Below are 27,685 nucleotides of genomic sequence, written 5' to 3'. Positions count from 1 at the left end.
GCATGTTGTACTTTTTAAGTTTGTGGCAGTTTATGGTCATTTTGAAACAACAATACTAATGTTTTAAGTCATGAAGAGTTCAGAAATCGATATTTGGTGGAAAAACCATGAAGTTTGCAATGGGTTTCAGTGAAGTGGGATCTTTATTTTTTTTTTCCAGAACTGTACATGGAGAATTTAAGTTACAATGTGAAATTTTATTGCTTTTAATTTTGTATGTTGAAAAAAGTGTTCAATTAGCTGACTTTTAATCATCTGATTGTTAATTAGCTGCAGTAAAACATTCTTTCCGATGAAATCACTGTGAATCTACAGTGTCCTCTAGTGACCAAAATACGAAAGCCCCAAAATTGTCTGTGGTGTAATTTCTTAAAAAAGACAAACAGCTCATTTCTTTAAGTTGCATTTTATTTCAAGTGATTCTAAAATGAAAATCCATGAAGTTAAAAAACCTTTACCACTCTGTTTATATTTCCAATAGCACACAATACCTACTCAACGGCATACAGGAAATCCCTTTAGGTAGCCACATTGTTATTAAATGCAGTCATTTAGAGGATGCAAAATGTTACCCAGCTGTAGGTTGTATTTTTCTGCTTTATGGAGGTTTTGTGCAAGGCCTCACTGCGCAGAAAATCCAACTCTGTATATGCAGCAGAACCACACAGTTCTGGTCCTCTGTATGAGTAAAATACACCAAACGAACAGAACAAGATGGACTTTAATATGTGAGATTGTGAGTTAAGAAAGAAAGACAAGGTGTGTGAAAGCTTCATACAAAGGTGCCTCACGTAGTTTGCATAAAGGTGTTCAGAAAAGCTGTAAATGTACAGTAGAAAAGAAAAGTCAAGGAATGCACAATAAGCATAACAGTATATGCATTACAGGGCTCAGTGCTGAGTTAGTGCAGGAAGACGTCTGATCTCCAGTGGAGGAACTACGACAGCATCTCACGAGTTTTCATGCTACAAATTGATGTTTTTAGAATGTTTCAGTGTAGAGGCAGGTGTCCATGGAGAGGTAGAGAAAAATACAAAAGCACCTCATTCCTCCAAAGCACTTCTACTCCACATTTAGCCAGAAAACATGGCTTTCCATTGGTTTTCTTCAACGTCGACTCCCTAGACCTGGTGAAGTTCTGTCCTTTAGATCCTGAGAAGGTTCCTGTTCAATGTGCTCCGTCTACTCCTACTGATGTATGTCAATCAAATTAAATTTTATTTCGGCCACTTTACAAACTTCTCTAACCTGTCAGGCTGATAGTCGACACGCTGGAGCTGAAACAGAAGCAGCAAAAGTGGAAGAGAGGAACCCTGGTTGTGAAAACATATTCCTAGGTGTTTGCAGCTCAGGAACAGGTTCAGATTAACAAAAGGACTTGAGGATCGATACAACAGTCGGGGGTGCACACTTAAAGGGTCACACAACTGAAGGCAGCTTGACTAAAAATGTACATTTACTCAATTATCTTGACTTATGTGTTACAAAGCTTCTGTCAGAAGCTGACGATTGCTTAAAATAAAACAGGACTCTACAAACCTTTTAGCCAGTACAGGAAAAAAAACCCCATTAAGAAATATATATATATATATTAATCACCAGTAGCACAATTATTGGCACTCCTGTTAATATGTTGTACAATTCCCTTCTGATATTTGCAAAACAAAAAATCTTCTGAAGCTTGGAGCATAAAGAGAGAGGGATCTTTGACCATTCAATGGTCTAGAGACAAGTTCTCCAGATTGTCCTGGGTCCTCTCTAAGGTTTCCCTTTCTTTGATCTCTCTCAGATTCATAAGGTTTAGCTCTGGGGGTTGAGATAACCATGGAAAAAAGTTTGGTCATGTGTCAGCCAAACCATTTATGTGCTGATTTGGCCATAAACTTTATATTATGTGGACAGACCCAACGATGCCTTGCAATGTTTGCAGGAACGTTAGAAGAGAAACAGGCTCGCAGAATCACAGATCCTTGTGATTCCTCATGCTTACTTAACAGTGATTTTCCCCGTGTCCATCTTTGTTCCACACCAACTCCATCTAGGTATGTTTGTGCCCAAAAAATTTCTGAAGAGTGTTTTTTTTTTTAACCAAGGCATCACTCACAAATAACTACTTGGCTTGCAAATAGCACTTAATGATTATTCTTGCTGCAGTTCTCTAACCCTGACTATCCTTCCTAATTATTGCTCTTAGAGATGATGAAGGCCAGCTTAGATAGGAGCTACAGTATTTTATTCTAAGAATTTTCCAACATATGAAGACTTAATGCCATGTTTTTTTTTTCTCTTTTTTCCATCTTGAAGGGTAGCCAAGGGAAATATTTAAATCTCAGGAAACGGAAGTGTATGGATTATTTATGAACATTTTTAGGAAAATCAGATCATATAAAAGGTAAACTATAAAAACAAAATCATGAGTTACACTCGTTTTACATAGTAAATGTGGAACTGCTGATTTCTAAAAAAAATCTTTTTTATACCGATATCTTACTCGCTCCCTGAATAATTTTACTCAAATTATGTAGTAGATATTAATTTCTTTACTTTTCTGTATGAGATAATGCTCCTGAGATAAAAGCTGAATATATTTTAAGGCTTTTTACACATCTTTGTCAGGGGTGCCAATAGTTGTGAAGGGAAGTATATCTTTATCAGTACCTATATCAGTCAAACTTTGTAGGAATTTATCTATCTGTATGTTGGATATGGGCATAAAGCTGATATTAAGCATCCTAAAAATGTAACTCCAGAAAGTTCCTGAACCACAGTAAGAATTACAGAATTTTATTGTATAAAAGCAGCTAAACCCTAAACAAATATGTAGCGGCAGAAAAAACAAAAATAAAATTATCAATTGGATTAATTGACACTTTAATCCACTGAAATCCAGTACTACAGGTGTCACATCTACCACAGCTGCAGAACGTGGCTAAGCTGCACGGTTCTGCAGACAAGGCGAGGAAAAATCTAACAACATGGTGCATTACTTTATGATGACATAAAGTTTAACCGAGAGCATCTTTGAGTTAAAATGAGATAAAATGGAAGCTACAATTGAGATTTTTGCAGATAATAGAAGGTGACTTTGGTTCATAAGGCTGCAGCTTTTACTGGCTCAAATCAATCAGGGTCAGAAAACCTGATTGACAGATTATTACCGAGAATCCTTCACTGACTGCACGAGCGGCTGAACAAGTATTCCTCTGCTTTTTACTGACTGCAGGTAAATCAAGAATTCATCTTTGTTAGTTAGGTTTCTTTCTTGAGCATTTTAACCTGGACTTTGTTATGAATGTCTATTTTAGAACAATTTCTGAAAACTTTGGAAGTATCTTGGAGCTAAAACATCTGAATGAATCCAGTTGTGTCTTGTTTGTATTAGTTAGTTATCTATTTTTTGTATGTGGTTAGTGTAAATATGAAAAAAATACAACAACTAACAAACATTTTCAATGCGCATTTGATACCATAATTGTAAAAAGGCAAATGTGTTTCATCGCTCTGATTTCTCTCTGTTCACATCGCAGAATGAAGCCTGCCAGAGTTCATCTCAGCAGTCGGCGTCAGCACTAACGTTTACGTGCTCGTTGTGGTCGCCGTCGCCGGGCTCCTCGTGGTCAACTCCATTCAACTTTATCTGATTTTCCTCATCGGTGCTGTGGAGCAGAGGCAGAAGAGCAGAGGCAGAAGAGATGCCATTATTTGATTTAGTGTTCAAAACTACTTTCAGAAGTATTCATATCCCTTGAGATAAAGGTGCAGTCAACCTTACTCTTGCACCCCTAAAACAAAAGCAATATACCTTTAGAAGTCACTTAATTAGTAAATAGGTCAGAGAAGAGATAACAATGGGAGAACTGCAGCAATCTACAACTCTCTTGACTAAGCTTTTGATGAGACAACACTCTAGCATCCTTGTCCTTATGGTGAGAAGAAAGCCATTGGTAAAAAGAGAAATACAGGAAGTCCAATTTTCAGTTTTAAACATGTCTCTAGCAGGGACAGGAAATCTGCTCAGGAATGAAGGGAAGATGGAACAAGATAAATGCACATCTGGAAAGCTGTCAAAGACACAACTGGGAGTCAAAAACATACATCGAAGGCTTACGTGAGCTATAATTTAAATATTAAAGCTTATTATTTCAAATGGTTTAGTCAAATCAAGACCTAAATCAGACTAAGAATTGGTGGAAAGAATTAGAAATTGATGTTCACAGATGCTAGTCCTCCAGTCTGACTGATTTTAAATGACTGTGTCAAGAATAATAAAATAATAAAAAAAAACATCACAGCATAGATGTGTATCGTTGCTAAAGGCGAACCCTAACAACCGTTCACTGGTTCCAGTACTGATGCTGGTGGCTGCATAAAACTGATTGGTTAGCATGTGACAACTCAAGGCTCTACATATTTAAAACTAACTGATCACCTCTTCCTCATATTACAGACGCTGAGATGCTTCACCTGCTGATGCAGCCATTGCTGACCGGAGAGTCTGACATTTCCTTTTCAGACAGAGAGCTGCAGGATCTCCTCTCCAGGTCAGACCTCTTCCTTGGGGCCACCGCGGGCCCCGGACCAGAGCCCCTTCTGTCTGGACTGACCCGGATGATTCCTGCTGCCTCAGAGGGGGCACTCAGGCCACTCGCTCCCTCTGAATCTTTGCCCGAATCGCTGCTGGTGCGTCTTCCATTCAAGCTGTCAGAAGAAGAGACGTGGCTCATCTGGCCCTCACGTTCATCTGGAGGTGGAAAGGAGAATAGTTTATGTAACAGGTGGCACCAACAGGTGTCGCTCCCTCCACAGCCTGAGCTTCCATAAAAGGGAAGCTGTAAGGGTGGTGGCCAAGGGTCAATTTCCTGTGTGACCAGGTGTGTGTTGGGCCCACGCGTTCCACTGTTTGCTGGCTGTGGTAGGTTTGGAGGAAAACTGTTTTAAATCGATCCCCTTAAATAAGGTTGTGCTGACGTGGTGATTTTATACAGGGCCACACTATTAATGACTTTCTGGTGGTAGCGTTACCTGGGCATGCGGTTGTTCGATGCCGCAGGGTCGCACCAGATCTGCTACATCAAGTTTGACTTGCTGGTTTATGCGATGCAGGTATGCAGTGTTTTTAATGTGTTTTAGATTGACTTGATTAAAGTGATTTAATAAGCATTTAGTAATTTTTGTAATTTTTGTTTTTATAGTTATATCACTGCTTCCTGCTGTCCTTTTAGAGTTTGATTTTCTTTTTTGTTAGTCGGCCCAGTTTTGGATAATTTGTCTCCCCTTAGTACTTGTGAGGGTGGGCTAACAACCTTCCATTTATTTTGTTTGTTTTGTCCTTCGTTTGTCTTTGGGTCACTTCTCTGAATACTCACATTCCATATCGTTGTTAATGTTAAATATCTGAGACCCGATCCTGTTTGGTGTGATCTTGAGTTTGGATTGCATGTGATCATCTTGCAGTGAATCGAGTGCATCTTGAGTTTGCAGTGAACGTTGTAGTGGTTTATGCGGGTTTGTCTGAAGTGGTGTTTAAATTCGGGTTGGACATTGTTGGATTGACAAATAATGGATTTATGTAGTAGTGCGAATGACCACATTATTATTTATGACACTAAAAAGTCCCTGAAAAGTCCTGCTGTGTGAATGAAGCATAAGGCTGGGTTTCTGGCTGGATGGATGGGTTCACCTCCTGATCCGGCCTCTCCAGCCTTGTTGCGCCGGCGCCTCAGGATGACCTCCAGCTCGCTGTCCTTCTTCGCCGGTGGTGATGGTCCCGACGGTCCAGACTCTTGGGAGCCTCGGCTGGGACTCCTCTTCACCGTCTCCTTGAGCGGAACTGGAAATGTCCCAGCATTAACGGACAGCGTATTCACTCAGATGAACGTACACTTATCATTTATGTCTCTAACTCGTTGGTCAGACTAAAGTGAACATATACTCTACAAAAACTAAAAAATATATAAAATATTCAAATCTGAAACCAAAACTTGCACAGTTGGTAAAAAACACTTGGTATTATATGTCTTTTACCAGGATGCATTTTAGTTCGTCCATGGCGCTTTCCTGCTGCTTCTCCTCACAGGGTGGAGGCTGCAGGGGCAAAAAACCAAAAGTTTGTGATTTCCTACTTTTCACATTATTAGAGTATAATCTTAAGGTAACAATTTCTGAGAAAAATACTTTTCATGTGTTTTAATGATTAAAAAGCTTTGACATGCTGCAAAATGTTCCATTTTAATGTAATTTAAGCAGAGTTAGCAGAGCCTGTTGGGTTAGAGCGACTGCAGGGAGGAATGATCCGACTGTCCTGATTGATGCAAACATCAATATACTCACTTTCACTGCTATTCTCTTTTGCAGCACAAAAATATGAAAGCAGAAAGGAAAGAGAAGAGACAGAGAACAATCAGAGTCCTAAGAGAATCATTAGACATCCTGGTCTTTATAACAAGATGAGAACCAGGACAGAAGAGGACAGAAACAGCAATCTGGGTTTCCCTGCTTGAGATTTGTGACTTTATTAGCATAATAAAAGCTTCGACAGCAGGAAAATACAAGTGACACTGGGAAGAAAAAAAAATACACAATAGGAGACAACAGTGGCATATTGAGAGAAGACAAAGAGTCCATTCACACCTGGTGCTTACATTCATCCCCAGCAATCTGATCGTGTCCTGGCAGCGTCAGAGACGCTTTTTATCCCAGACCACCCTGGGAGGCGGTATCTGCATTAGTTTAGTGATGTAATCCATTTTGAAGGACCACCCACTGCCCTGGTGTGACCCTCCTCAACCAGCTGCGTTATCTGGGAGTCACAATGCCGTCTACAGACAGCAGAGACAGCAGCCGAGCAATTTCAAAGCAATAGCTCATAATTTCTGTGAAAGACTTTTTTGTCAAACATTTTTAGAAACTTGTCCAGTTTTCTTCATTTAAAACAGAAATCACAACTTGAGTTGAATTATCCCAATAGATTACAGGATGCCGTATGGTTGAGTTTTCTCTGCAGTGTGACTATTTCTGAGCTGATTGTAGGCCTCCTGCTGCGGTAACTGTGTTGTAAAATGCCCTCTGTCCATTACATTACAATACAAGCTCTACAGCAGAGCTCCACATGTTCACTGATTTAGTAGCACAGTGTGTGCAATAAAAGTGTGGAGAGGAGCTGCATCAAGGTCATCAGATGATTTTATTTTTACTGGCTTAATGACAATAAAGTCAGAGTCTGGAGGGGCCATCACAGAGTCCTGACCTCAGTGCCATAGAAAATAATAACTGAATTTCAGTGATTTAATGTTTCTGTGTTTGTTTGCATCTAAAGCAGGTAACTGAGATCTGGGCACATAAAACAGATGTGGACAACAGATCTGGTCATGCCATTTATCTGAATCAACCAGGACACATGTAAATACCAGGTCAGAATAGGGTCAAAGAAATAGAACATTTCTTTTCTTTTATCCAACTCTGTAGTTGTCTTAGATCAATTATAAGTCCAGTTTCTTTTTTTTAAATAGATGCTGTTCTCACCTTACTCTCCTGACTTTTGACAGGTCGCAGGACGACCCCGTGTTTGATTCGCTCCATCATCTCATTCACCGCCTTCACCTTGACATCGTCCACGCCTTCAGCAGCTGAGAGAGAAGATTATGACTTATTTATAAGACAACCAGACAGGAGTAATTAGGAAACACAGAGGGAATACCCAAATGTACAAATTGAAAACCCATAGGACCGATTACATGTCATTACAGAAACAGTAACAATTCCAAAAAAAACTATTGATTAAATAAGTGATCCATCACTAGACTGGATCATGAAACAAAGGAATAAGGTGCTGGCTCACTGGCTGGTGAATGGAAACTATAAATAGATTCTCACCTGGAGTTGGCTCCACTTTTGCTTTGGAGCCTTTGGATGATTTCCTCATGATGGCGATCAGAGAACTAAAAAACAGAAAATCTCATCAGAAGTAAGAACTTCTCACTTGTTATCTGACCTGCTTATGAATATTTTCTATCAGTTTTTTATGTTTAAAGTTTAAACGCAGGAAATAAAATGTGCTGCTGCATCACAAACCCCCCCACTGTGATACTTCTAAGTAACTGCTGTTTGTTGAAAAGTCTCACCTGAGGGGGTTGCATCTGGAGGGGGGTGGAGGTGGTGGAGGAGGCGGCGGGGGAGGAGGGGGTGGAGGTGGTTGTGGAGGAGGTGCGGGAGGCGGCGCTACCCCAGGTTCTGGGGGAGGGAGGCTGGTGCTGTCTGTAATCTTTTTCTGGGCCTCCTGGAGCTCATGGACTGTGAAGAGACGACAGCTCAAACCACAACCTCAGTCACTATCACTATCAGACGGTTAATAAGTACCACAGATACGTCAATGAGATGGTTAGAGCTAATTTCTTCAGACTATTAATGAACACATTAGCACTGGAAACCATGCAACTCATAAATAGAAGGTTGTATTTTTGGTTTATTACATAATATGTAATATTAGCTAAAGTCAGCTGGTGGTTTAGGTCCTGTGTGACCTCAGGAACACTGAACTGATTCTCATGCAGCTCAGGGGTCAAAAATGTGTGTCAGCATCAGTGAAATCAACAACTGTTACATAAATACACAATTGCATCACTTTATTTCGTCTTCCATCACAGATTCATGACCTTACAGCTGATAATCTTATAATTTTAAATTACAGCTTTAACTTTTATTTTCCTTTTTAGAAAAAGGATTTTTCACTTATTTTCCAGCTAATCAGGAAACAGTATTTTATGTTGCTATGCAGATTTTAATTACAGTACTATTCTGTCTGCTCTTTTTTTTAGCCCACAAACAGCCTTATCTCCCTTCCACCCACCTCTTTTCTCCAGCTCCTCATTCTTCTTCTCTGTCTGCTCCAGATGTCCCTCCACCTCCTTCTTCTCCACCTCTAGCAGCTCCAGCTGTCTCTGAAGATCTTGCAGCTGTTTCTTCACACAGCTTTCCTGAAACTGGGCCTCCAGACTCTGTACCTACACCCCCACAAGTAGATAAGTCAGACAGATGTAGAGCAGGGTTAAAAGAGGTTTGCTATTAGCCTTTAGGCTTTCAGCATCATGCAACACTGATTATTTAGATTAGTGCTAGTCCTAAAGGTAAGGCAGATTTTATTGCATAGATCAAACAAACTGTATGTAGCAATCTACCGCATTTTCTTTTCATCTTGTGTTTAGTGAATCAATCAAATTCTCAACAGAGCACACATAAAACGGTCAAATGGATTCAGGTGCATCTCCACAACTTAAAATGTCATTTAAATTTTTATTTACTTCAGTAACTTAACTCAGTGTTTTACAATATTTGACTTCAATACTCGGTTAGTGCTGCTTTGCATGCATTATTATACCTATATGCAGTCTGTGGCTGTGCTGACGTTTCAGTAGCAACCTTGCACTGTCTGACCTGTTGCACGTGGTGTTTCTGATTGCACTCGTTGCAGCGGCAAAAACGTCATAAAGATCGACAAATCCTCTCTTCTCCTGACATTAAGAGTGAGGATGCAGGAAATAAAGAGGCTTCTGGATTTACCTTCTGCTGATGCTGCAGACGCTCCTCCTCCAGGGTTTTAGTGATAGCAGCAACTGTCTTCCAGAGCTTTCAGCAGCTGAACGCTGGGCTCAGCACTCTGCAGCAGCAGCATGCTCTGCCTATTGGCCTCCTTCTGCTTAACAAGCATCTGAAAAAAACAAAAAAGACAGGAGGCAGAGAAAAAAGGCAATTACTAGAAAGAAAAGAGGAAACGTGCATTAGCCCTTTTGCTTTCAATACATCATCTTCATTTGTCAATTATGTTCAAAGTTTGTATGAAACACCAGATATAGGACCTTTCTCAGGTTATTATCACACATCAAATTCCAACATGGTAATACAGGATCACAGCTGCAGCATTTGGCAACTCATCACTCAGATTATACAAGACAGTTATTAGGTTGGTCTCAAAAGTCATGAGACTGAGACTGAGAGAATGGCTACAGCTATTGTGTTTCCACCGCTTCTGTTAAATGTCTAAAAAAAAAGTTTGAATATTATTTCCTACAGTTTTAATCCAGTCTTTCTATAACCTCCTGCTTTACCTCGTGTGCATACGTCTCAGCTTTGACTCTGAGGTCCTGCTCCAAATCAAGCTGCTCCTTCATTCCTTCATACTCCTGAGCTGCCATCATAGAGACTGTAGAAACATACAGATTATATGGGGTTAAGCCACAAACATAGCAATAATGTCAAATTTAACATTATACTAACTTACTGAAACACTACTGCTCATACTGTCTTCACTCTTCCCATGAATGTTCTCAAGAATATGGGAAATTTTTTTATTTTTTTAGTTGAAGCTCTTTGTTGTAAATTTGTGATTTGTCTCAAGACATAAGAGCTGAAAAGTGTGTAGCTGCCTTAAAACTTGTCTATTTCTGGTGTATTTAGGTTATCTACTATTATCTATTTAGGTTCCTTGTAAACTCATAAGTTCCTTCAGCTGTGACTTACCTCTGTTAAATCTCTTGATTGTTTTGCTTTGTTGCTCGACTGTTTCACGAAGCTGTTTCATCTCCTCTTGATTTTTCTCAGACTGGTGAGAGAAAAACAAAACGCCACAAACTCAGCATCACTTAAAGAAAAAGAGAGGAGTCCAAACATTTCATAAGAAGAGGGTGTGTGTATAGATCTGTTCTCACCTGTGTGGTCAACTCTTCTATCTGTCTCTGCTGGTCGTGAATCTGACAGACAAAACCTTTCTTCTCCTCCAGTAAACCGTTTACCGTCTCTCTCAACTCTGGTGGAACAACGTTTTGCAGTTTGTAAAATGTGTTATTAATTTATTAAATGAAACAATCCCCCTAAACTGACAATCAGTGACAATGAGTTTTTATATCTGTGGATATATTTTGATCCAGTATCCTTGCATCTTTGCAATGGTTTATCAAAATAATTCAACCATTTGGAAACTGTTTCTTTATTATTAAAGCCTAAAGTGCCTTCGATGTTTTTCTGGGTTACTTTGTGACTTTCTGGATGAGTCAGTGATGTGCTCTTGGAGTGATTGCTTTTTCAAATAGAGCCAAGTTCATTTAGATAGGCTTTTCCTTATAATAAATAAATTCATCACTTCATAAGGTGAATTAAACTAAAGACAAACAGAAAGATAAGGGAGTTTGGAGAATGTGACATTATGAAAATTAATATATCAAGGATAAGAGGCTTTGGTGAGGCACACAGTGTCAGGCCATTTTGGATAAAAATATGCAGTTTGGTGTTTGGTGTTACCTTTAACCTGTTGCTGGCACTGAGAGAAGGTGTCAGGACTGTTTCCAACTGATTCTGCCGAGTCTCCGTCAGCTTCGAGCGCAATGCAGTCAGAGATGCTTGGCAGCAGTTCATCCAAACATGGCCGAGACGATAGGCTCAGGTACTTCAATTTTCTGTTCTCACAATTTAGCTGCAAATCAAAGATAACAGGGATTAACAATAAGAGACCTGTTCTGTAACTAAATTCAGGTGCATCATGGTTCAACCATTTACTTTTTATTTCACTTTAACAAATCCAGTTGCTTTCACATTAACACAAAGATGATATAATGAGAACGTCTCTGCAGTGTCATCCTGACTCATCTGTTTACCCCATTCTCTGCCCTTCCCCACCTGACAGTGCTGCTTATCTTGCATTGATTACTGAGTGTTAAGGTGTGAGACGAACCTTAGTGGCCAGGGCCTCTGCATTTTCTCGACAAGACTTCTCAATCTCGAGCTGAGTCTGCAGAACGCCCACCTCCTCAATCACCATCTGAGAAACTAGTGAACAACACACAGAGACAGACTCTGTAATGTAAGTGTCCACTGCAGCAGGCACAAAGCATCCAATGATATCATTCAAATAATTATTAGGAGGTTTGGCTCTTTTACATAAATTTCAGTCTAGATTTTCACAGGATGTTTATGATTTGTTAAGCCTCCTTGCTCAGACCTATGTTCATTCCAGCATAAAGAAGTCTGATGTCTAAACAGAACAGAAAACTTAATGAGCTTGTTTTTAATTGGACATTAGAAACTTTCTTACCTGCAAACTGTCATAAAAGATTTGTTCCCACCTCTTTAGTTTAGTTAAAGGTAGAGTTTCATTGTGAGAAAGGTGATTCCCAGAATTCCCATTCTGATCTTTAGAAGACTTAAAAGTCTATTGATAAAATTCAACAGATTTAATTTGATGGTTTTGGTTTCACAGATCTGTGTTCATATGCCTTTCTTGGGCTCCAAATAGGTTTTAACATCAGCTCATCAAAGATCCATGAGAATAAATTTTCTAAATAGGTTCTGAAGACAACTTTCTACTGAAACCTCTTTAGACCGTCACAATATGACAGTCACACATTGCCATGTTGTCTGTTGCTACTTATGTTTTCATACTCTTGAACTGTAATCAACTTTTTAAATTTCCCAAAGCCAGTTACAGATTAAGAAAGTCAGGCAAGATAAAAAGGCACTTTATGATTTCAAGAAATGCATATATACATATAAAATACAGCAAAGGTTATGAAGCATCAACATTTTTTAATCTAAAACGATTAATAAAAACCCCATTGCAAATACAGTAGCAAGAAGTAAGTAGGTCCAATGAGTAGTGAGTGTTTGGGTTTGAAAAGAAGTAATTATTGCACACAGATTCTGTAGGCTACATTTCGAGAAGTAGAAAATTGGTCTAAAACAAAAAGCAAGAATCCTTATGGACAGAAGAATCTAATGTGAATAGAAGACTGGTTTTCAACTTGGTACTAAAAACCAGTTCATCTTCAGAGATTTGCTACTCCTCAGTTATTTTAGAATGACCTAAATATGGAGGAAATCCAGGTTAAAACAACAGCAGTCCCCAAATAACTATTCCAGTTAGTAAATAGGCTGTTTTAACTTAAATCTTTCTAAAATCCTGAGCTTTGCATCACTGTACCTTTGTCTTCCTTTATGACCATGTGGTGTTGGAATCCATCACTAACTTCAAACAGAAAGCATGTGGATTAATCTTTTCATAGCACTCCAGTGTGTTTGAGAAAGTTCTTCACTCCTGACTGACTGATGGGGAGTTTCTGGATTAGAAACCTTTGTTGGGGGCACACCTTCAGAGTCACTGAAGTCCTGTGACCCACCCACTGGAATCTGTGGATCATTTAAATCTTTGTCATCCATGACTTGTTATCTGCCTCCCCCAAAATGTTTCAGTCAGATGATTCATGGTGACAATGGTTGTGAAAGCACCCAAATAGAAAAAGTGTTTGATAAGAGAAGAGGAAAGGCCATCACTTCTGATAAATTGTGGTTTTTCCACTTGCAAAACCAATTTGTCTTTAGCTTTATATTGACTCAAACAGGCAGAGACTAATAATCAAATGTGTTTATAATGTGTTTATAATCCAATTATAGATGTTAATGTCATCAAGATCAATTTTTGAATTAGTCTTTTAGTGGTGAAAATCTTTTAGTCAAGAGTCCAATGCTGTATGAATCAACTAGAAGCAGGAAATGAGAGAAGGACAACACTTTGAGGAACTGAAACCAGTTTCACTTGATGGGATGAAAATCTTTTAAAAGGATCAGAAAGGAAGGAAACATACTGACTGAACGAAAAACAAAAGATTCTTCAGCAATGAATAGCAAAAACACAAAATGAGCACAATCAGCAAGTGTATATTTTTCCACAGTGTTTCGTTGAGGAGGTATTACAGGTTAAAGACACTCTTGATTTAAATATTATGTGAATGAATTTGTTTTGGTGTAGCTTGGGTGGGGTTGACATAAAATGTAGGCCGTTTAGTAGTGGGAGACATACTGGGTAAAAGTAGACAAAAGCAACAATTTTTATTTCTAAATTCTACAAATAAAGATAAAATTGTACAAGCTGAATATTTTCCCGGGTCAAAAGATAAACAGTCTGTGGTAATAAAACTTATATAAGGGTGACAGTAAAAGGTCTTAAAATGCCAAGTCAGTCCTTTAAAATTCTGAGAATGTTTCTACTGTAAAATTCAACTGAGTTATGAAGCTTGACATAGGACTGGATTTTCCTTAAACTCCATTACTGCATATGAGAGAAATTTTCCAAGCTGATTTCCATTGCTTTCTGGGGGACTAATAAGTCACAGCACAATTTCCCCAAAACTCCAGATCAGTTCACCCCTTCACCATATCACACCAACATTTCTTACAGGTCTGCCCCTTTATACTTTATAGTCAAATCTGTGCCCATGCACCTAACTATATTTAGCTGTTTATTTTTTCTTTCTAGTTAGGTATAGTCATGAACTATAATCATTAATAATAATAAAATACTCAAATACCACAAATATATTCACAGTTACCTATGATTTGATTGAAAGTGTTCCTTACTCCTGTTTGGTTTGTGTCTACTTCTGCAACGTATTGTATTGTAACCCCCGATCCGACCAAAAGAGCTGTGAGCAACTCTCTACTGGGAAGGTACCATGTACAGATTTGCAAAACAACATTTTCTTCTGTATACTATGAGCAAAGTATAGAAAATCACTTAAACATTGTATAAATGAACATGACAAATGGATTCCTGTATGTATTGGTTAAAGTCAGCTGCAAAATGGCCATATGTGCTATAACTCTATGTTGTAATTTTGTATGTGTTTGTAATAAATTAAAAACTGTGAAGAACAAACAGGGTGAAATAAGTTTTAAGTGTACTTTAAGAGATGTTAACAAGAAGTCATCACCTGTTAAAATGTACATAAACTGACTTTATGGAGATAAAATAGATAAAATTGGAAAACAAAATGAAGAACAAATTAATCGGTTGTGATGACATACCATGTCGTATCTGGGTTGTAACATTTATCTGTTGTTTCCATGTAACACCAAGACAGGAATTGCATAGTTTACTCTAAGTATAGTGTTCTAATAATTGACCCAAAATGTCACATAATAGTTCATCCCACTTTCATGCTCTGTAAGATCTGAAGGCTAGTCACCATTAGTTAAGAAAAACAGACCTGTGTTTTTAACCCTTAAACCAAATTTCAACATTCACCATGATTAAGCCATGAGTAACACTTGTGATCATCGGCTCTGACATCAGCTCAGCCAGTAATGACCGGCTGCTGGTCCTTCGTCTTCCTGACTGGTTGTTAGCAGGCTGTAAGTGAAGCCCTCCTGCCTACTGAACGCACCGTCAGGTTTCAAACAGACAACAAAATGATCTTCCGCCTGAACTATTATGGTCAGTCCACCCTCAAAGAGTCTGTTATTATACACATGTCATGTTATTGTAGAAACTGGGCTTTTATGTACAGATCAGTGTCACAGTTCCTCTGGAGGTGTCCACAGATAAGTAACTGGGAAAAACACGGTATCAAAACTAGTCCATAAATTAAGGTATATTTTACACAGAGGATTTAAATAAGAAATAAGTATTGACCACACTTACTGAATTTTATTTTATATGTAATTGAAAAGTCTGTGTAATAACAACTTAAAGTCACCTACTGCATGTAGAAACAAGCTACATATATTGCTCAAGTGTGTTTTTGATTCATTCTTCGGGTCGGGGATAAATATCTTCCTCAGACAAAGGAGATAAAGTATTTTGGTGTCTTGTTCCTGTGTGACGTCAGGATAGAGATGGAGGTCGACGTATCTACTGTAACACTTTTCAGTAATGAGGGTGTTGCTCTTGTCTGTTGTGGTGAATCAGTAGATTTACTCATCCATCTAAATTTCAGGATTTATCTATGGCCGTGAGATGTGAATACCGACTGAAAGAACACGATCTGAGTTCTTAGCTTTTGCTACGCCACATCAAGTCATCTGTGATTACTCGGGTATCCGATCAGGAATTCAGTTGAATGTCTCAATTTGGAGGTTTTTAGGAATCTCAGTGGGTGAAAGACAAGAGCCAGTCTTTGTCTTTATTCACCCAAGAAAAAATGTGATGGATTTTGACCAAAGGTTCAAATATAGCCTGTGCAAAGAAAACGAAAATCCAACACTTTTTAATCACATTTACAGTGCGATAGATTTTATTTTGCGGACTTCTTTTAACCTTCAGCTTTTCAACCACAAATTCACTTTGTTTACATGAAAGGTGATGTTGCCTTTTCAGTGTCCAATCAACAAAAATATGCTTGAGGGTATAAAACGCAAAAAGTCTTGAAGAAATGTCAGAGATGTTTCTATTCTTAAATAAAGTCCCTCTGTAATGCGCTTGGAAAAATTCAGAGCTAGAGTTCATGAAGAGTAACATCAGTCTGTCATATTTAAAAACCCAAGATTTATTTCGTTTCAGAGAATAAAGAGGCAGCAGCAGGACATGTCAGTTATGGGATTTCACTGCTTTGGACCTCCTGGTTTGCTCTCATGCTGAGCAGTAATAAAAAAAAGCCAATGGGACTAAAGCCACAATAAACCTGGATCTGTGTCAGTGAAGGCCTGAGGCCTGAGTCCATTATGCTTCCCTCTGATTGGATCTCACATGCTACTCAGGTGAACATGACTAATGCTTTTCCTACCAGATGATGTAGCCTGGGAGCAAAATGAACATACAGGAGAGGGACCGCTGGTTTTAATGTGATTGCAAGCAGTGAGATGATTTTATGGAGCAGGCTCTCTCTAGGATACCACTCTGCAGCTGCAGATGCACAACAGCAGCCTGCTTTATATTGATCTGATGTCCAAAGCACAGACAGATGCTTTAATTTCAATCTGCACAGAAATTAGGTTTTAGGGATCAAGTCAGCCCCTTTTATTTTAAAACAACTGGTTGCTCGGATCTTAGAGACATAATGTTGTTTTAGAAGATGGATTAAAGTTTAACTTCTCTATTCGTAGAATTTACTAGACAAGTACAAGTATCAGAACAAGTAGAACCTAGCCTCCCCTTCCCCAACCAACAAAAAACAATACAAACAAAAAGAAAAAAAAACAACAAGGAAAGAGATTATAAACCACACACATTAAGTTTTAATAACATTAAGGGAAATGTCTGAGCCAGAGTTCTTCTAAGGACAGTGAGGGAGGGAATGAGATCAGGCAAGGCTATTGGGTCATTCTTTAATGCTTCATTCAAAGTTTAGTGCTTCAGGGTGGGACTAGCTGAGGCTGAACTTATTTAAACCTTCAGCATATTTGTTCATATTCGTTCAGATGCACTGTAATTCCACTCTGCTTTAGGCGTGTGGGTTGAACACATCACAGAAAGGCAGAGATGGAGAGAAGATCTTCCATTTAGGACAACAGTCAATTTCTACAAAACATACAGTAGGCTGTAAGCAGAAGTGGTTAGTAACTAGTTACATTTACTTTACTTTACTGTACTTTACCCTGTTTTAACATGTAAATATGGCCTGCTGTAAGTATGCACAAGAATTTCATACATGTTTTTTATTGAAAAAAATGTTTAAAAACATGTTTCTCCTGCTTGAATCAGTTTTTGATCATTATGTTATTTATTTGTATTAGTTTAGCCTTTAAAGTACCTGAATTTTCCTCATAACTTCATATTTTTGTCAGTCTGATTAAATCATTTTTAAATATTAAATCAGCAGTTATGACTCTACTACTACCACAATAAGCTTTTAAACAAATATATATATATATTTTTTTACTATTAACTTATTTCTTGGATAGCTACTTCTTAGTTTTAATTGAGAAAATATTTTGAAGTAGTGCTACTCTTATTTGAGTAAATTTTTGCTCTCACCTTTGCTTAATAGGATACAATATGAAGGTTAAAACAACAAAGCAACTCAATGAAATTAACTTTTCACATTTCTTTTCAGAATAAAAAAACAATTTATTTGTTTGTCATGATAGATAAGTTCCTACAAGTGTGAACTTTTGTTGCTTTGTTCATCGTCTGCAGAAGTTGTTCAGCTCGGAGTATCTCAGTATGTTTGATCCATATTAGGCAAAAGCATATTGTGTGAGAATAGTAGTTTAGTTTGTGTATAAATTTTTTAAATATTTTTTCTGACTCCTGTTTTTACTTCTACAGTTGTCTACATTATGTTACAATACAAATGCAACAATACAAATGCGAAAGAGCAACATTCAAATCTGACCTTTAAGAGAGAGTCGCAAGAAAATAAAAAGCGTTGCTGAAAGAGCCACAAAATGACCTGTTTATAGTTTACCATAAACCTCAGTCAAAAATAAAATAAACAATTCAGAGGGGTATTTGATCAAACTTAAAATAAAATGTATTTAAAGCATAATGTTAAAGTTCAAGCACATATTGATTCAAAAGCTTTTCTTAAAAAGTCAACCCAGAAAAACAAACAAAAAATCATCCTCAACTTAAAACTACACTATTTTATTTTCGCTTAACAACAGGAAAATATTATTAGTAAGGTTGACCTTCCTTCCACCTGGGACTTGCACAGGTATAGGATCAATAAAATGGCAGCTAACATCTCTGTTGACCCCGCACATCCTGGACACAGAACTTCTGCTGTGAAACTAGATAAGCAAGCTGCACTACCACAAACTGTCTGTCTTTTTTCCTTTTCTGTATAAAAATGTCTGTACATACACATACATGTTATTCCTTCCATTCTTTTAGTTTATTTCCATGAAGTTTATCTGTTTAGACTTTTTGTCTGCACACTGTAAGTACTTAAAACTGAAGTCAATTTTTTTGTTTGGTGGCCAATTCTCATTAAAACTATTTAAAAAGACCATCAGAGTTAAAGTATCAGGCAGAGAGGGCGGGGAGGAGTGACAACACCCTCCCAAACTAACACTAATCCTTCCACATCTCCTGCATGCTCAATAATTTATGTCAGAAGGTTTCAATAATTCATGAGAATAACATGACAAGAGCAAGCGCTGTTCCCTCTGGGGGCAGGGCAGTGAATGAATAAATGAGTGAATGAATGAGAGACTGAGGGCACAGAGTGACGAGACTCGCAATTGAAGAGGGGGATCAGCATTTCTGCTGACTAGACTGAGCATATTAGAGCCAGTTCTGCAGCTGCTGACGAAGTTTTGACATTGAAAAATGAGAGTTTCAGTCATACCTTAAGACTTTTCTCAGCATCTCCAGATATTCACAGTCACATGCATTCAGTCAAAAAGAGTAATAAGTGATGCATCCTTAGTATGTTTGTAACTCTACACCATCCCCAGTGAACAAAGCTACTCTGGTCCGTTTTACATGTCCTATAGTGACTTTCATCCACATTGGAGAAGATGCTCAATAATCATTTTACTCTCACAACAAGAAGTTAAGAAACTAAATTTCACAGAGCTGTTTCATCAAATACTTTCCTGAAGAATAGTGTCATCTGGTCATATTTGCATGTGCTGCTTATATTTCTTTTGAATTCATACATTTAATTGTTATCCTACAAATTAAGGCTTCCAAAAAACAGAAAATAAGCAGTCGACCTCCTACCAGCACTGTAAGACAGCACTAGACAATCAGCAAAATCAACCAGAAATTTTCACTAAATTCATGTAACCTGCACATGAAAATGTTTCTGTTCAGCCAAAGTATCTTGCTATTTGGTTAGCTGCAACAATTACCTCAACCTTAAAGGACATTTTCCTTGCTAGTATACAAAATACATTTATTATTCAGTTAATTTCTTATTTAAAATCATTTAACTGCTAAAATTTATGCATTACAGTTAAGTAACTGGTATCTCTAAAGAACTTCTACAGTGGTGGAACATAACTTTGACAGTGTTTATTTTTGTTTTAATTTTGCTTTAATTAAGAAATATAAATTCACTAAAGTGAGATCTAATAGTTGATTTCAAGACAGACAATACATTTCTATACACCATGTTTTTCTCAGTCTGATTATTGAGCAGCTTCTCCAAATTGCATTAAAGTCATTATAGAACAAAAATGCTCTCATGATAGAAGGAAAATATGGCAGGTTTAGTGGGTAACCCAATCTTCTGATCAATTTAAGAGGAGATGTTTCATAAAAGCAGATGAAACAGAACACTGAGCTGCACCTCCAGATGGAGACCGCTGGGTTCTCCGGTTACCTTTTCAAAGGTAACGTCTCACTCAGTCACATGGAGTCACCCAAACTACTGACCCCTATCATCTCAATATGAGAGAATGAAGCCATCAAAACACAAATAAGCAGAAATTTAAAGATTTCTCTTTGCACTTTTTGTTTTTTTGTAGCTCGCCAATTTTAAAAACCTGAATTTTAGTCTGCATAATTTAACATTCTGTTCACATCTTTATCACCAGCTATCAGATTGTTTTATCTTCTGCAATGAATGCAGCCCAATAAGATCTTTTTTCTTGGTTTGCTAAGAGGAGATAATATCAAAATCTCTCTTACCTCTGTAAATAGTCATAGCTGATGGAGTGAAGCACCTTGCTTCAGCTCTTGACTGTCTGGATTTAAAGGTTAAACTCCTGCAAACTTAAATGCTCCGCTGCTGTTAGCTAAGTTATCTCTCAGTTCCCATAGAAACGGAGAAGTCCTGCCCTTTCCTCCCCCTTAAACACACCCATTAAGAGAACAAGGTGTCAGTGATGTCATGCCAAAGAGGTGGAAATGTGTGAAGGGTACAGGTAGGGAGGAGAAAGATGAGCAGGATGGTGTATCTGCAGGATTTTTTTTTTTTAATGGATGCATTAAAAGGTTAGCAGCCTTCAACATTTAAAATAATTCTAGGAGTTTAGCTTCTCCTTAGTATCTCAAAAGTGGGGTTCTAGCAGTTCCAAGTTATTTCCCCATAGCTTGAGAGTGGCTTTCCAAGAACGTGCTCGCTATGTTCCTGGAAATTTAAAATTATTATCCCTGAACCTACAAATTACTGTACTGGAACATCCAGGATGATTTCTGGACCTGCTATAGTACATTCACATACATTTCAATGTACAATTTAGAAAAGCTTTCAGATTTTACAGTTTTCCTGAAACTTACATCTATAAGATGCCAGAACTTAAAAGGGAATTTTCTGGGTTCTTTATAGAACCTTGAGTTGTTTTTGAACCCTTAAAATAACTACCAGTTTAATATCCTAGAAATTAAATTTTATACTCCTGGAATATAAAGGGTATTTTTTGGTGGTTACCTCCAGTGGCATCATGCAAAAACATTCACATTCACAAAAAGACAAAACATAATCCACAATAGTTCCCCATTTTAGCTCTAACTATAAGTCTGTATGAACACATCCAAAAAGCAATTACATTCAGAACCCTTGTGATGAAACCAGCTTGTTTCTTCTCCTCACAGGCAACCTTTGATTTCACAGAGAAATATTTAAGGGTTACAGAATGTGGTAAAATAAATAAAATCTACCAGTATCTCATATACCCTCATAAAAGAGAGAGAGAAAGAAATTATAATAAGTTCAAATGAGCCAACTCTTTTTTTCATGAATTAATCTCAAATCTCAGCTTGCTTTGGTTGTGTCTCTGTGATGATGGAGATGTCAGATGAGGTGGAAGGAAGTAGGACTCACCTCGTTTGATATGTTTGAGCTGCCTCTGCGCCTCGTCCCTCTCCTCGGTCAGTCTGTTGCACTGCTGGAGCAGACAGCAGGTCAGACCATTAGATTGTGTTTCACAAAAGCACAGAGCACACAGGTCACCACTACTGCCAGATAGAGTTACACAGATACACTAAGCAATTTAAGCTCTTCACACAGTAATGGTCATCATGGAAAAAACTCAATATGTAATATTGTAAATCTTTTTTAGCAATCGCTGGGTTATCCAAATATAGCGTAGATCAACAATAGCACAATTTTTTTTCGGAAAAAACTGAGAAGAAGAAGCAGTGGAAAAAAACATACAGCAGATTTCAACAGATAGTTTGAAAGGGTGCTTCAGGTATTCATTTTTCATCTCTAAAAATAAATACCCGAAGCACAACTAAGGTCGCAGATCAATGAGGACTTCTTGTAATGCCTTTAAAAAGAAAACAAAAACAAAGGAGAGATGTTTGACCATAATGTACAGCACTATGTTTGAAGAAAACACAGCATATCAGCACAAATGTATCAAATGTAAAGCCTGATGCCAGAAAGCCTGATATTTGGGTTTTTTCCAGCTACAGAACAAAACTCGAGCCCCTTACAAGCATTGACTCAAACATAAACCAGTTTTATTGTGAAAAAATGTGTCACACAGATTCTAATCTTCCAAAGCAGTGGCCTTCTAAGCAAATTCAACCCAACGTCAGATTTGAAATGCTCACAAAAAAGAGTTGCATTTTTAACTTGTTCAGGATAACGAGCATGATTAATGTTGAAGCTAATGACAAAACAGGTCAGCAGGAGACTCAACAAGTATCGGTCGATTAGAAGGGTTGTACGAGAGAACTATGCTGAGACCTTGAAAGTGATGAGTAGAAGCAAATGTCAACAAACTTCAATGATCTGAAGCAGCATTGTAAACAATAGTTCCTTCCACAATAAGGTGAGAGACGGTCCTATAAACTCATTCCATATCAACTGTAAAGCACGGCAGTGGCGGGCTAATGATAGGGGCTTGAATTGCAGCCTTTCAGTAATTGAATCTATCATGAAATCCCCTCTGTGCTAGTGCATCTAAACAAATTTAATATTGCGTAAAAGTGTAACTGTGCTACATTTGTGCTGTTTTGTGCAACTTCACTAGTGTGTGCAGATTGTGTTAAAGTGATCTGTTTTTGCACACAAGCTTAATTGTTCTGATGTTGTTCTCTATCTGCTGAGCCTGCAGTGCCACTTGGAGGTGAAGTAACTATATAGTAAACAGAACATTGATTCAGTGCAAAGTATGTCTAGTGATACTTGAGCAAGCAGCAAGAAAGCGACAGATAATAATGTGAACAGCTGCCCTACAAAGACACAACAAAGAGAGGCATTAGCTGCTTGTTCTCACATCCTCGGGTATCTGAGGTTTGCATTGTTTCCTGTTCCATATTTAGAGTGGACGGCTGTGGAGATGTTTGGAGGTCGGAAATTTGAAACTTTCAGTGAACAAAATGGTAAATTTTCAGGAGTGTAGAATAGAACAACAGCTGAATTATACTTTAAACTGTCAACTGAAAATATTTTGTTCCTTTTTAAAGTTCAGCTTATATTTACATTTCCACCCTGGGGTCAGATGGTGGAAGTGGTGTTTATATTCATTCATGGATGGAGTTGGATAAATCCAGTCTGTAAAAAAAATCAGTTTTAAATTCTTCTAAATAAATGAGTTTTCAATTACTACATGTTATAAGTAAGGCAGCCATCAGTCCTAAAATTGTTGGCTGTCATTGCTCACACCAATCCCATCTAAAGAATTGAGTGTCATCTTTTTGTGGTTCCCCAGAATTTATATAAATGTCTCTTTTTCTCTGTAGGACAGACGCAGCAGAACTTTTACTGACCACAGTCGAAGGAGGAGTTTCCGCAGTGCTGCTCTGACATCCACACGCCTCATTTGAAATGGTAATTGGAACTCGTAAGGAATTCAGTGACCTCTCGTGCAGCAAAAACAACAATAGGTGCAGACAAAGAAAACTGTCCCTATAGGTTCAAAAGACCTTCCAGAGATCACTGAATATCTGCAAGCTTTTAAAAGGAACCAAGGAGGAGAAGAGAAAAAAGCAACATGGTTTCCAGAAATCAGACTACACAGGGGTCAATCTCACCATCTAAAATCCTAACCAGTGTTAAAGTTTAGATCAGAAGCTTAAAACCAGTTTGAACTAAACTAAACTAAAAAAAAAAAATCTATAAACTATTAATTTGGGCATCCACTGTTGGAGACAAGTGAAAAAAATGAACATTATACAGGACAAAACAGTCAAAAGGACTCAGGATCTAGAAAATGAAAGACTTTTCTTGTCTTCAAACTTTTTCAATTATTCAAGTGACTTTACAAAAAACAGTTATTTCTGGCCAACAAATGGTGTTTTTGGAAATTACACTCTGTTGTAGTTTCTTATCACCTCACTACATCTAAAACATACTTAAGCAACAAGTGATTACTAAATTTAGAATTGAAATAGAGTCTGAATCCATGGCACTTAAATAACTAGCCAACATTTATACCAAAGATTATGTAGCAAATAGTTTTCAGCGTGTTAATCTGACTAAATATTATCACTGTTTGCAAGTGAGGTTTAACAGAACCAACAGACAAAAGATACAGAAGTCCACACAACCCCACTGAGATGATTTGTCAAATAAAATGCTTTTAAGCTAATTTGGGCAAAAACATAGCTTACAATTTGTTCAAATTTCAGTCTGTGAAAGCACAACACTGCAACAAAACCAGGCTGATTTCCCTGGATAAAATCTTCATCCTGCTCCTTTTCACTGCTCCAGCTGCAGGAAGCTCTTGGCCCAGATTTGTTCCAGTTCTACCTGCTTTCTCACAAACTGTCATCTTAGATTTCGCTAATCAGCCCAACAAGAGTAGCAGGTTCACTGAAACATAGAAAGACACTGATGCTGTCAAGGTAACCAATAGAACATCAGCACCCCAAAGGAAACTATTCTTTACTCATTAATAAAATGGACCAAATCAGGGTGGCTCGAGACTCAGCTACTCACAGTAATCAAGCTTTCATCTTCTCTCAATCCAAAATGACATTTAACAACAGTTTAGATACGGCTGAGATCTTATAATTGCGTAAAAAGGAATATTATCAGTTGTTGATTGAAATTGTCACTTATTTAATCAAGATACAATACTGGTGTTAAATACAGGAAGAAAACAATCAATAACATGCTGTCTGAAACACAGCTACATAAATGACATTACAAACCAAAACAAAGCCATTTTAGACCCTACAGACTCATTTTATTGTGTCTCCTGTAGCTCAGGTGGGTGATCATATGACCTAAATAAATCACAGAGGGCAAAGTCGATTATGGAGGGGCGAACCCTCATATGTGCACATGTGCTGATTTATCGGACAGAAAAAACATGAAATGTTGCTAAAAGTAATAAAGGTGGCATTTAAATTAGCAAGAAATGCCTATTTCACATCGCCTACATTTGTAATATTAACCATTAACACTCTTGCTACATCCTTTTGAAGCAAGGATGTAACTTAGTATCACTCTTAAGATTTATATGTGAGAGGTGGACATTTAACAATAAATGTAGTATCACTAGACCTTTTAACATTTTAACAACAAAATATTCACAACAGAAAAATTTATGTAGTTTAAAATGTAAAACTAATACAAGTTTTTTTGTATTTAGAAGAAAGAAAAAAAAGTTAACTAAATTGGCTTTCGTTTTGAATTTCACATCATTTTCTTCCTTAATTTTTTGTTCTGATGTTGTCCCTTTGTACTCATAAGTTGAAATTTAAGTTCTAGATTGATTAAATTACAAGCTTTAACTGTAGCTTGAAATCTAAATTATGACTAGAAAGATCAGGGTACCCGAAGATAAGCATCCTGAATCTTAAAATCTGGTAAAGGTTTGCCAGGTGTATACACATAAATAAATACTGTACAGTCAAAAAGTGTACAACTGTGAGAAGGAAGACAAATTATATATTATTTTAATTTTCTTTTGCAACACCTGAGGAGATGCAAGATATTTAGACTCCACATGAGATAATCTGCAGACAGGGCAACTACTAGTCATTCACTCCACAAATCTGGTCTTTATGGAAAAGTCACAAATAGACAACCATTGTTGAATGAAAACCATCACTGGACCTGTTTAAAGATCTGTGTCACGTTGTGGAGAGGACAACAAACATGTGGAAGAAGGCGCCATCGGTCAGGGGAGATTAAAATTAAAGTTTTGTGTTGTGCTAACACCGCACATCACCCTGAACTCACCAACGTGTCATATGGTGGTTAAAGAGTCATGCTGAGGGGATACCTCTCTTGTACTAGGAACAATGATGTTGGTCAGAACTGATAAGAGGATAAGAGGAGCTAAACTGCAGGGCAGTCCAAACATAAAATTTGGAATCTTGGAATAAAACAAAACATCCAGGCAGAGATACCCTGGAATGGCCCAGTCAAAGCTCAAAAACACACTTCATACAATCTGAGATTGAGTTTGTTTGATTAATGTAAAAATATACTTATCCCAAAAGTCTTGGTGTATTGCAGTCAAAGGTGGTTCAGCAAAGTGTTAACTTAGGGAGACTAAGTTAACACTTAAACAATGCAAGCAGTTTCCCGTCCACTTCACAATTATTCACTGCTTTGGATTGGTCTATCACATAAAATACAAAGAAAACACATTTAACTATTGTCACATAAAATGTGGAATAGCTCAGTGTAAGGAACATTTTGTGCAGAATTGTATCTTTTTTGATGGGTCAGTATGTAATTTTGGTTCTTAAATGTCTCAATATAATAATAATAATAATAATAATAATAATAATAATAATAATAATAATAATAATAATGAGAAAAAGGGGTTATATCCATAGTTCCCTGCTTTTCCCACATATCCTAATATATATTTTTAAAATATACAAATAACAATTCAAACCAGAGGCCATGTATTTTCTCACCTTAAAATTACAAATCAGACATTACAACCCGGACAAATGCCTGACAGTTTCTCTATACTCAACACCTGTTTTTTGCGAGGATCAAAAAATGAATGGTGGAGTACATTTAACATGTAATTCCTCATTTGCGTGAAAATGGCGAGTGCGGGGCGACTGATCCAGGGAGGGGTCTGGCTCTTTCATGTCTCCTGCCTTCATGAGATGCCGGCCGGCGCATGCAACCAGCCGGCAAAATGTCCCATTGGAGACGGAGAGTAAAATAAGGGTTGTGTTTCCACACTCTGGTACGCTTCATCTGCAGTAGAAACGATTTATATGAGAAGAAGGTGGGGTTGTTAGTATGTTTTATCGGTTTACCTCTGTTTCCATGTGTGCTTCGCTCTCCTCCTCGCATCCCTCCGCCTGCGCGGATGATGAGCAGGGAAGCATTATTTCCAGAAAAAAAAGACTGAAAATAATCCAACTGGCGCACGTTTAACTTCAGGGTGACCTTAATAAAGGAATTACTCTAGAAGGAGCTCATAATCCCGTTGTGTATGGCTGATTTTCTTTCTTCCAGACACATGGGATAGAGCGCAGCTCTTTGGTCCTGATGGTTCCTCTCCTCTCCCTCCTCCTTTCACTGACAGCATCATCTGCCCCTCCCCTTCCATCCAGCGGTGGAGTCAAGTCAAATGTGCGCATGTGTATGGAGATCATTCCCAATAATATCTAGTTATTTATGCTACGTGGTAGCCCCCACAGTTTGTTATTTAAAAAAAATGCTGTCGGGATGCGTTTAACTGCTGAAGAAGGAGTCCGAAAATCCGAGTTTAATCTGTGGGGGGAAAACCCCCAAGACAAAACAAAACAACAACAACAAAACAAAACAAACAAACAAAACAAAACAAACAAATAAACAAAACAAAAAACAAAACAATTATATATATAACTTTAACTGCACAGCAATTAAAGTTACAGTTGCACAGCAGTGACATCTACAGTCTATGAAATGGAATTACAGCAGCTTTTTTAATTCTACGATAATCAATTCAATAACTTTGAATATAATCTGTATTCAAATAATTTCGTTAGTCAATTAATTAATGTAAAAAAAAAAAGTCTAAACCATGTATTATATAGACTGAATATATACGGTATTTCCAAGATGTCAATGATGTTTAATTTGATTTAATTTGAATAACAAAGAAATTCGTTTCTCAG

The 27,685-nt window shown here is 37.6% G+C and overlaps 1 protein-coding gene across 1 annotated transcript; it reads right to left on the bottom strand.

Annotated features, from left to right (window-relative positions):
* Positions 1 to 390: 390 nt before the first annotated feature.
* On the bottom strand, positions 391 to 27,112 carry shtn3 (shootin 3). The gene is given in 18 exon segments (XM_032555577.1): positions 391 to 3,656; positions 4,465 to 4,741; positions 5,681 to 5,819; positions 6,025 to 6,084; positions 6,331 to 6,345; positions 7,522 to 7,625; positions 7,873 to 7,937; positions 8,121 to 8,289; positions 8,846 to 8,999; positions 9,556 to 9,609; positions 9,611 to 9,703; positions 10,101 to 10,195; positions 10,513 to 10,594; positions 10,701 to 10,798; positions 11,290 to 11,461; positions 11,720 to 11,814; positions 21,474 to 21,534; positions 26,840 to 27,112. Coding segments are annotated over 18 exon segments (1,911 nt in total). The 5' UTR covers positions 26,912 to 27,112; the 3' UTR covers positions 391 to 3,550.
* Positions 27,113 to 27,685: the final 573 nt, after the last annotated feature.

This window comes from Xiphophorus hellerii, chromosome 23 (assembly GCF_003331165.1).
Source record: "Xiphophorus hellerii strain 12219 chromosome 23, Xiphophorus_hellerii-4.1, whole genome shotgun sequence".
NCBI lineage: Eukaryota > Metazoa > Chordata > Actinopteri > Cyprinodontiformes > Poeciliidae > Xiphophorus > Xiphophorus hellerii.
This window is presented reverse-complemented; position numbering and strand designations above follow the sequence as displayed.